Raw genomic sequence first — 11,364 nt, 5'->3', positions numbered from 1 at the left:
CTGGAAGAAATGGAAAATATGAACACATTTAAAATGTATAGCCTATGTCACTACACTGGCTCCCTGAGATAGCCTCCACCTCTTGTTTTTACGTTTTGAATCTCTAAATATTTGTTTAAATTAATTTTGTATTATGTAGCCTAAATATTAGCATTTTAGCTCAATAGCTTTCAGGCCATGTGATCAATTGACTCAAAATCAGTGTGGGATCATAGTAGCCTACTCCACTGGCTGCATGGCTACATAGACTGTAAAAAAAAAGGGCTACACCTCGTTTTTACATTTTACATCTGTTCATAATTGTATTAATTTTTATATCTAAATATTAGCATTTTAGCTCAATAGCTTCTCAATAGCTTTAAACACAGTATCTGCTTTAAATATCCCACATTTTTATTTTTAAAACAGGAAGTCGGTACGCTGTAGCCGACCGTGTGTTTACTGTAAAACCAGGTGCACATGAAATGTTGGAGTGGCTTGCGAATGTCTGTCGAATATCCAACTTCACTGAAGTCATTTTACACATTAATATAGAAAATGATTTTTACACACCTGCAAACATAGTAGGCCCATTAAGCGCAGGCCACTTCCGGATGCTCTTGCTACGACCCCGTCAGGGTGGTAGCTACTGGCCGAAACACAGTGAAGCTGAAGCGGCTGTCCCCGTATGACGCATCCTGATGGCGGGCTAACTAAACTCACGGTGGTCACGTTACTTGTTGTAGGTAAACAAATGAAGATAGTCTACTTGAAGCTACATCACCAGCCTGTGACTGAGGAGGACGATGAAAGCAACCGGGAGTCGGAGTAACGTTAGGCCTAAAATACCTTTCACAGGGATTTTTTTTTTCTTTTTCCAGCTAATACTTGCTTGTTTTATGCTAGCAAATGGGGCGGAAAAAAGAAGAAGAAGCTTTTTTTTTTTTTTTCTAGCGACCTGAGGAACCGGTTTAGTTCAAATTAAGTTTGTGGATGTATTACCGTGCAGAGAGATGGAGAGACAAAGCAACACTGTAAGGTAAGACTACCGGTTTACTCTGCTAGCCTACTGTGTGCTGCTGCTTAATTGTGCTAGGTTGTGTGACCACCAGTGTTTATTAGTAACGTTAGACCATTGTGACCTGCAAACCTACAGTTGAACATAATTGAGGTTTGACTGCATTGGTTGTTTTGTTTGGATGGTAAACACATTTATTTATTTAATTCTTGCTCTGATTGAATCCTTAATTGAGTATGTGGGTGTAGAGGAGCCACTCTGCATTCAGTGCAGTCATCTAATATTACTGTGTCTTTTGGAGTGAACATAGACATGGTCATGGAGGTGTTTTTTTTGGTGGGAAACGTATAAAGTCAAGTGCTGCAGATGCCCTGCAGTGCTATGTTTACACAGGTGTCTGTAATCTGTGGTTGATGACAATCATGGGTAATATCCAGCTCTGAGATGAAATTGACATTTAGAAAAGCTTAAGAGTGTGTGGGTGTTAAAGCAGACTTTTCTTTTGTTCTCATTTTGAAATATCAGTGTGATATGTTGAGTCCAGAGGGTGTGTTTGAATTAGACTAATGATCAAATACAGTCCCTGTTGAGAGGACATCATTGTGAGAGATTAGTCATTTTGATCATGATTTATTCAGCAAGTGTGGGCAAGTGAACCTCATCTAAAATATTGTCTTTTTTCAGCTACATGCTATTTTACTAAGATAACTCTCCTGCTGGTGTTGAACAATCACATGAGAAAGTTATGTTTATTTAGTTATTGTTATAAGTTATTATAGTAATTCACTAGCTTCCCCTATTTAGCCCAAGTAGTCTAAGTCGTCCTAAAATATAGGCTAGCTCAGCTGTTTTGGAAAATACCTCAGCCATAGTTATGAGGTATTTCCACATACACACACTCAGGGGCCACTTTATTAAGGCTACACTTGTAAAATGTGATGCAATCCTGTTCAACACTTGTTCCTTGAATTCTCCTTAATCCAACCTCATATTCCAAAGATGCCGTACAATGTAATGCACCCCTGTCAAGCTTAGTTCGAAGCTTCGAAGCCTCGATCATTGCCATGGAAATCTATCATGAAGTCCGTGATCAATTTTTCTTTCTTTCTTTTTTTCCTTTTTGACACCGGTTCTCATCGGCAATTGTTACATTGAAATGAGTAGGCTACTTGACATCCTGGAAACCTGTCTGATAAGTTTTGGAGACATGCAGTGTTTCCCATTCATTATGTCCGCCACAATCCATCCGCCTGCTTCAGCTTAGGTAATGTTAGCTACTTGCTGCTCAAATAAAGCTCATAAACACATTGCTGTCTTGCTAAATTAACAATAGCCTCATGTCAGTGTAGGAACTTTCCCTACTGTAATGGAAAGGCAAATGTCTGACGGTTTCTTTCCCAGAGAGGTAATTAATACAGCAGTTTAATAAAGAGTTTTTAAAAGAAGTCAGACAAAGAGGACAAAACATCGAAGAGCACAGCGTACAATCATACAAATATATGTTATTTTATTGAATAATATTCCATAATAAGACATCTCCTTTCAATTCACGTAGGAGTTATTGTAGAAATGTACACAGGTCTGATGGCAAATATGGAGCGAGGGTGATTCGAGGGCTTGATACTGAGAGGGAGTCATCCGCAATGAGCCAAAGAACAGTGACATATGCATGCTTTGCAAAAAAGATGTCCATGTCTTTCTAGACAATTCTCAGTTATTTATGCAGACTACTGCAGCAATTCCCTTTGTAGCCTGCAAATCCTGATTGTATTTTTTTAGCCTGTTGAATATCTTTGTCCTCCTTGAGTACAGGCTGTTAGTTCTCGATGCATATTGCTGGTCTTCTTTCCTGCTTTGCAAAGTGGGCAAAAAGCCATGGTGTTCCTGCTGCCTCCTTTGGCTCTTATTGTCAGGAGTCCAACATGTGTCTAAATCCCTGGTAGCACTCGGGATGTGCCTGAGAATCCAGGCCTTCTCTCTGTGGCTAATCAGTGCCAAGGCCCATTTTTATTTATGGCTTTTTTTTTTTTGTTCTTTTTTTTTTCAGAATTTTTTTAAGTGTCAGTTTTTTCGGAAGACAAGAAGATTGGCTTGAAAGAAACCCATGTCCTTATCAGTAGGAGAGAGAGGTTGTGGGAACTTTCTGGAAGACTTGCGTGACTAAACCTCTGGAGACCACCAAGGTCATTGCTGGGTATGACAGGACACATGTTGGGTTTAGGAATTGTTATTCTGCTGTTTCCACTTGAATACATTGCATCTTTCACAAACACACAGCTCAGTCGCACACTGGGATTCAGTTTGGGTGAAGTTCACTCAAGAGACAAATCAGTGTGGATACAGCAGCGTTGCCGACCAACAACAAAACAAAAAACACACCAACGGAGGAACGTTTGGGGAGAAACGCGTATCTGTCTCCTTCTGAGGGGGAAACATGACAAAAAAGAACAAAGACTGAAGGACTTTAAAAGAACATCAACAGTGATATTTAGATACATTTCTGACAAAAAAGACAAAAAACAAGACAGAAAATCTGACATAGCACATCAGATATACACTGTTTATATTATTGATAAAACATGTATGTAAACTGGCAGCAGTACATTTAGGTCATCCAGATGGGTGTTATTGTTTGGAGGTGCTGTACACTGCCATGTATATTTATTAAGGGGAACACTTAACATCTGTCACATTTGTTGCATTTCTCAGAAAAATATGTGTCTCACTTAAACATGAATAAAATATCTGGCTGCTGCAGAAAACAAATAGGCCTACTCAACAAGTACAAAATAGATATCTTATGCATTGTGCCCTTTTCTTAAAATTAAGTTTTCACTTAATTAGAAATATATTTTAAACACAGTGTAGTGTTGCAGCCAAGGCTCAACCTTGCTGAATTGTCATATTTCCAGAATTTAATGCAGAGGAACAGTGAGCATTGCACACATTATTTGTCCTCTAATTAAGTAACTGAATTAAATTTAAGTTTACTTGATTTTACTGCCACAAACAGTTACACAAAATTAGATCCATAGCATCTAACCCCAGATACTGGATATATTTCAGTTTTTATTTTTATTTTTATTTGATACACCTCATTCATTAAGAGTGTTAGCCTTTAGCAACCAACTACTTCCATTAGAGGGAGCTAGTTATACACAAGAATGTTCCGTATTACTTGTCAAACTGCATGGCACACATTCCTATCTGCATATTTAAACATATTGGTATCACAGCGGTGCCTGTGACACATTAGGATGTAACACTGCTATGAACTGTGTTTTTGAACTGCAGCTGTTAAATGATAAGGATCTGCATTTGGGCTGGATTATAGTTCTCTTAGATCATTTCTCACTTTGAAGGAAAAAAAGACAATAACAAAATCCTACACACAGACATTGTAAAAACCTTAAAATCAAAAGATGCATAGCTCAGAATGGTCTCGTGTCACAGATAAACATTATTATATGCTGTTGTACGGCACACTGCTCTCAGTGTGATTAAAATTCATTGTTGGTTCTTTGTAGTACACTCAAAATCAAACGTCTCCAAGATTTGTTCCAAAAATGTTCCCTGGATGTTGGTTAGTTTTTGTACAGTGCAATAAAAGCTTTAAATTCCCACTGTGATTCTCAAACACTGGTGATGACTCAGCCGCAGTTTAATACTCATTATTGCCCGTTAGTCCCAGTTGCTCTGAAAAGTGAGGGGGATTCCCTGGTTGTTTCTCATAACCTTTTAAAAATCTCCCAAGACGGTGAGTTCAATTTTAAATGTTTCCAGCAATGCCCAGTGCTTGTAAGGTGCAACGTGCTTCCAGTTTTTTAATGAGTTACTCTTCTGGATGTCTTCAGTTTGGGGAGTTTTTTTAATGTTATGGACTTGTACTACCTGTAACAGACTAGTGGACAATGTGGCTGCAGTTACAAACAAGAGGAAGCTGTCTGAGACGCCCTGTGAAGAGGCTCTGAGGAAATGAGAAAAACTATTCTGCCTCTTGTTGTGCAGCTGTCTTGTTGCAGAGTTAACAGATAGAAATTAAACAACAGTCCTCTGAGTTCATTATGAACAAATAGATTTCCCTTTCTTCAGCTGACCTTGGGGATTTTTTTTTGCACCCATGACAGGGTGGCTGTTCTCTCATCTATGTTTTATTGAGTCTATCGATCACTGTTTCAATCTCGTGCCCTTTCTTTTTCCCCTTGCCTCTCTGTCTTGTCTTACTCTTAATTACAGATACACACACAGACACACAAACCTTTTATAAACACATTGTAAGTATACTCCTACACAGGCAAGACAGTGTAAAAGAAAGTTAATAGGCTGTAGATACTGTAGGATGCGGGTAAGGAGATGTGTAGGAAAGGGATTATGATTCTAAATCTCTCATGCGTGGGCACAAAAACTATTATTGCACGTTACCACCCCACTATCCAGCATCTGTTGAGCCCTGATGTCCCATAAATGTATTCTCAATGGCAAAATAAGACTTTCTCACCCTGATCAAACAACAACAACAGCACAAGCACATCTTAATATCTCTTCTGCTCGATGGCTGCCTTTCTCCACTATCTCCATCAACTGTTACATTCAAGTTTCACTTAACCACTGCATTCAGTTGCCTTCATTGCACTTACTTCAGCTTTCTGCACCCCTCATCTCACATATATCGGATAAAATGCACTTTTACATTTAGATCTGTCTCTTACATTCTTCTTCTATGTCAGTCTTCACCTCACATTCAACATCACACTGCTCAACGTTCTCTGTGCTTGTCTGTCTACTTGCAGTATCACTGTCTGACAACTTACTGTGTACATATTTTAGCATGATGATAAGCACTGCTGCTGTTTGGGATTAAGAAATCTATGGAGGAATTTGTATCTCCCCTATTTTTTAAAACAATAAAGTGACAGTGGCATTTAAGTCATCAGTTGGCTTCATTTCAGTTTTGATCCACTGTAAAGCAGAGCTGCAATAATTTTGCAATAACTTGATTGTGATGAGATATTATAGCACTCATTTGTTTTTCACCACTTTTCCACATAAAAAAAAAAATTGAACAAACAAGGTGAAGAAATTCAAGTAGATAGAGTAGTTACTTACAGCTCCACTATATAGGCTTAATGAATGATGGAAAATGCCATTATGTCTTACTTTGGAATGCAAAAGTCCCTTGCTGTCACTCAGTCACTGCTTTGCACCTCCAAGTGCTTTCCTTATATAGAACGGACTTAGGATCAACACTGAAATGTGAACTGGCATGAAGAAGCTCCAGATGGAACACAAACACTGAAAACTGTATGAGCACTGACGGCTAAAATAAGCCTATAACATTGTATACTACCTGCTGTGCTCACACTTTGTACTTAGTAACGCACAGATAGAAGCCATACTAGGATGTACCAAATTCACAGTGAAAAGGGCGTATTGGCTCGTCAAAAATAGAGGTGTATAAGTCGACAATACGAAATCCGCTGCAAGGACAAAACATCCAAATTTGAACCGAATGATATTCCCCCTGGAAAAGCCCAGAAAATTAAAAGACTTAATGGGAAAAAAATGCAAAGCTCTCCAACTAATTTCCTCCGTAGACCCCCTGTCATAAATAGCATACAGTGCTTTACATGCTTCTTTGTCTTACATATCCACATGCTGCATTAAACCCTGCCAAAAATCTTGCTTACTTTACTGCAGAAATTCCTTATCAACATTCCTCAAGAATACACCTGCTAATCCTTCACTCTCTCCAAATATCAGCCTCCATGCACTGACCTCTTTACAATTCAACACACAATTTCAGACTTGCTCTTACCATCAGCACACTACCAAAGCCTCTGTTTCACATACTGTAACCCATCTTCACATTATGTTAACATTAAAATGATGCATCGAACTTGATTTTTAGCTGCCATGATGAGCATTTTTACACTTTTGCCTCCCACATCTCCCATCATTGCTCTTCCTGACATAGCAAGAGACTTCCTGCTGTCTGTGTTTGTTGGTGGTATCCATGCACATTCGCTTTGACTGAACATTGTGGTGACATTTTTTTTCTCCCCCCTCGGCGGCTTACCAGAGCGGACAGCACCCAACAGTAGACAGCACTAAAATAACCTGACAGCTCCCATTTAGAGGCCTCAACTTCCATCAGCTCATGGGTTATTTTTCTAATGAGTCTCCCTGATTGATAAACCCGGTGCAAATCAAAGCATTAGGAAACAACATCTAAACAAAATATTAGCTCAATGGAAATATTTTCTGTTGGTTCAGTCCCCACAAGGTTGCCCAGAAATCCTCCTCCCTGATGTTTGAAAATTTCTGACTGTCCAAGGTCAGTAGAAATAGTATAAAAGACGGATGTTCCCCCAAGTATCACCTATTTGCAGACGCCGACATCAAAGATACGCAGGACACGACGGAGGTTATGTGCAGCATGTCTATCTAACCTCTGTACATGCACTCACTTACACACAGAATCTTACGGGGCATCTGAACTGTCGAAGACGTCTGCGCACTGGGGTTAAAACACAATCACACCCAAGACATTCGCCCAGACAACTACATTTCTGAGGGTGCTTCTTCCACAAGGTGATGTGATAAAGCTAGTGAGTGGATAAGCTGCCAGACATTCTCAGAATAACAAGTGCTCCAGCTCAGAGGCTCCTCTGGCTTTGATGTTTGGCTTCAAACCTGGCTTTATGCTGACAGCAGATGCTGAGTGAAGTATACACTACAGCTTCTTTTTCATGTGACTTGGGTTCAGATCCACCCTGGATTTAAAACATGACCCAGTTGTTCATTTGTAGCTTTTAATGAGCTAGTGCAGTAATAAGTGGTCACCTGGTAGAGAAAAGAGGCTGGAGGGAGTGTGTCGCTCACTCTCTCACTCATTCACAAGCTCATTAATTTTTTTTTTTTTATTATTCTGGCTTGTTGGTACAAATATTGCTCAGGCTTTTTGATCCTTTTAATAGGAGCCTGGTTTAAACCTGTAGTAATTTAAGATCTATTTTATGGCTCATCTTCCCAGGAAGAATAGTTATTTTATTGGATACTGTTGAAGGCAGTGCCTTTCTTGTGAGCTGCTATCATACTCTGAAATCCATATTTTGTTATCAAGACTGTCATTTCTAACACTATCACCACCGTGCTAGTGTTTTGATGTTCTGTTTTCAATATTGTTATCATCTTAATCATATTTTACAGACAGTCTCCATGTCCTTGTCTCTTTTCCCTCTGGCTGTCATAATCAAATATTAGTTCATTCAAACTGAAAAAAACTAAAGAAAAATTGGGAGTTTGAAAAGTTGATATGTAGTTGTCATAAACTGCTTCTTAAATAACTTTGTGCACACAATTTCTCATAAACTCATCTTGCCCCGCTGACCTGATCTGACCCGGGCTTCCCGGCAGATATCTCTCCTCTCTGAGCTCTCTCATCTCACTTTGAGCTTTAGTTGACCTTGGTGATTAGCTTAGCTGGTCGGCAGATGGTGGGTGGAAAGCTGGCTGAGCCACACTGTCACCAACTTTAGGGCTCAAGAGGGGGGCCCATGGGTGAGGATTATGATGCAGAGTCAGCGCTGGAAATGCGCGAGTGGTGAATATACAGTACAATAGAGCAGACGGTTGGTAGGCATGGGAGAAAAGATGAAATTGTCAGCGGGACAAAGAAGCTTGAGTATGACAGAGAAATGAAGGAGACTGTGCATTAAGGGAGTCATAGGGGGGCAGAGAACAGTGGGAGGGGGAGGTGGTGGTAGTAGTCCTGTCTCGGGCTCTGGGCTTTTTCTCTGTGGTGACAGGTGAGGGGGGACTCCTCTCTCGGGGCTTCTTGGCTGCCGATGGACTGCTGACCCTTTATCCCCCAGCATCTCGTAGTGCACTTCTGGAATGTGGTGGCCAGTGAGGGCCATTCCCTCAGCCACCCTCAGTGCATAATTGGTAACTGTGTTCCCAGTGTCACTTTTGCCCTTTGTCCCACCCTCAGTCTCCTGTGCTATGAGGCATCAGCCTTGGGAGCTTCTTTCTGTCCATTCTTTAGGGAAGGTGAATCTGACGTTTTCACCGTCTTCCGGGGAGGACTCACTGGTTCACCGGCGAGCTCGTGCAGTGATGGCTCCTTATACATTGCAACTGTGAGACAAAGATAATAGTTGTTAATAATTAAAGAGGTGATACATAACTAAAGATAAACTGATTTCAATTGTTCCAAAGTGACATAAAGGACACAAACCCTCTATAACTTTAGGCAGGAAGTGTGCAGCTCCTTTGGTCTTCTTTACCCGGTTGCCCTTCATGACCTGGCCATCACGATTGATACCGATATACCAGGAGCGGCCAGACTGGGTCTGGCGATACAGCATGGAGGAGTATGTAACGTAGTAGTTCTCAAACACACTCTCCTTGAACTTACACTCTGGAGTGAAGTTATCCTGGAAAGCAGAGGGGTGGAGGTGTATCCTCATTAGCAAACAAAGCATGAGAAGAAAAACAATGAGCAAATGTCACTGGAAAACTGTTTACTGTTAGCTTTTATGGTTCTTTGAACATGAACTCCAGTACATGTAAATGCACACTTGAAGAAAGTAATACATGGACATAAGCAGTGGAAAACATTAATTAGGTGGCTGTTTCCTGAGGGAAAGGATGGATAGAATTATATCTGGAGTTGTGTTTCTCTGAAAGCATGAACATCCTGCCCCTTTGGGAACAAGAAGACAAGAATGCATACTATACAATGAGGTATAGCATTAACATCTTTGCTAAACATAACACATCCCCAAAGGAAAAGAGCAGTAAAGATGAAAAGAACTGAAACTGACACCTACAACAACACAATAACAAATCAAATCTACACATATACATTATGTGAGGGAAAATTTCAAACTGTATCTAAATTCTGACGTCAAAATGCACACTGCATAAAAGGCATCGAAAGTTCAGAAGACAAATCTGCCAAGTCTTTAATGGTCAATAACCTTCCAAGCTTTTATGAAACATGTAGATTGGATTTTGGTATCAAACTACAAGGAATGTAAACTATTAGAATAATTTTATATGCAAGTGCATGTTTATTTGCTGCGTGTGTAGCCTACCACCACAGGTTTTTTTTCACATGTTATTGCTAGTGGAAATAGTGCCATGGGTAAAATCAAAGGTCACCACTATAGCCAAGTTGTCTGTGAGAACATGGTCTGCTAAAGGGAAGCATTACTGTATAGTTAAAGTGCTTTCTTAAAGGTTTTGTAAAAAATTTGTAAGGTCATGGGATCTATGTTATCATTATTATAATGAACAACACATGGTTATGGTTATACTTTTAGAAAATCAACTGTTAATAGAACCACTGAAGCCTCATTGACATCAAAGACCTGTAATCAGGGGCTGACACTGCTTTATTTCAGGGCACAAATAGACATGTCAGGAGAGCTGATACTTTGGTACCAAGTCAATGTCAAAATTTTGAAAATTCTGCCAGCACTTCTACAGTATTGTATGTCCCAAAGATGCCTTAGATATCATACTTGAAGTGTGATTCTTGTGGGACTGACAAAACCCTACAACAATCGTGGTCTGCAAGCAACTACAAAAGAGTAGAAAACTTTACAAAAGCAGGTGAATTGGCATCAGCTGTTGCAGTGACAGGTCTGCAGTGTCTAATGGGAAAACAAAATCAATCAATCTAAGCATCTCCAAAATACAGATCCAAATCTGTTTGCAGAATTCACTGTGGGGGCATTTCAATAATGAACTGGTATCAACATATTGTCATCGTGTTCATGTCCTGAAATGTTACCATTAATGTTATTTATTGTATCTGTGTGGGCTTGTTTAGGCTAGTAGTGCTTATAATGTAAGATGAGTGCTCACAGCATTAGTAGGCAACTGGCATCCCTGTACAATCTGTCAAAATATGATGAATTTTTAAATTGATATGTTCACACCATGGGTCTGCCACCACAACTGCTTGCACACTGGCTACATGGAGGAGTGGGCTTGTGTGTGTACATGTGTGTGTCCTAGCTATGAAATTTCAGGGATGGTGACATAGTAAAAGACAGAAAACACTGAATGAGCATGATATCACTCAGGTTTTTAATATAGACTACTCTCATGTATTGTCAATCGTCCACGACTGGTTAAATCTGAATAGACATTACAAAATCTAATTATCAAAACTTGGATCCAGTCCAACAGTTCAGCTAGTCATTGTAAATGATCACTTTCCTGCAGCACTTCCCCTGCCTCTCTGTCCTCAACATAAGGACTACTGAACCCTGCATAATGTTGACTGGTGATATTAACCAAGAGAGACAGATATACATCTCTCTTAGTCTCCATCAGGGTCTCGACAGGGTCCT

The 11,364-nt window shown here is 39.9% G+C and overlaps 1 protein-coding gene across 1 annotated transcript in view; it reads right to left on the bottom strand.

The window, feature by feature from the left end:
• Window positions 1-8,999: 8,999 nt before the first annotated feature.
• Window positions 9,000-11,364, bottom strand: part of fgf11b (fibroblast growth factor 11b) — a gene marked incomplete at both ends in the record, with an annotated part of 36,106 nt that continues 33,741 nt past the window's right edge. Inside the window, 2 exons of the mRNA XM_083986178.1 lie at window positions 9,000-9,136; window positions 9,237-9,435. Coding sequence (XP_083842304.1) covers window positions 9,000-9,136; window positions 9,237-9,435 — 336 coding nt within the window. The remainder of the gene's footprint in view (window positions 9,137-9,236; window positions 9,436-11,364) is intronic.

The sequence above is a fragment of the Trachurus trachurus genome (genome assembly GCF_905171665.1).
Source record: "Trachurus trachurus genome assembly, chromosome: 14".
Lineage (NCBI taxonomy): Eukaryota > Metazoa > Chordata > Actinopteri > Carangiformes > Carangidae > Trachurus > Trachurus trachurus.
This window is presented reverse-complemented; position numbering and strand designations above follow the sequence as displayed.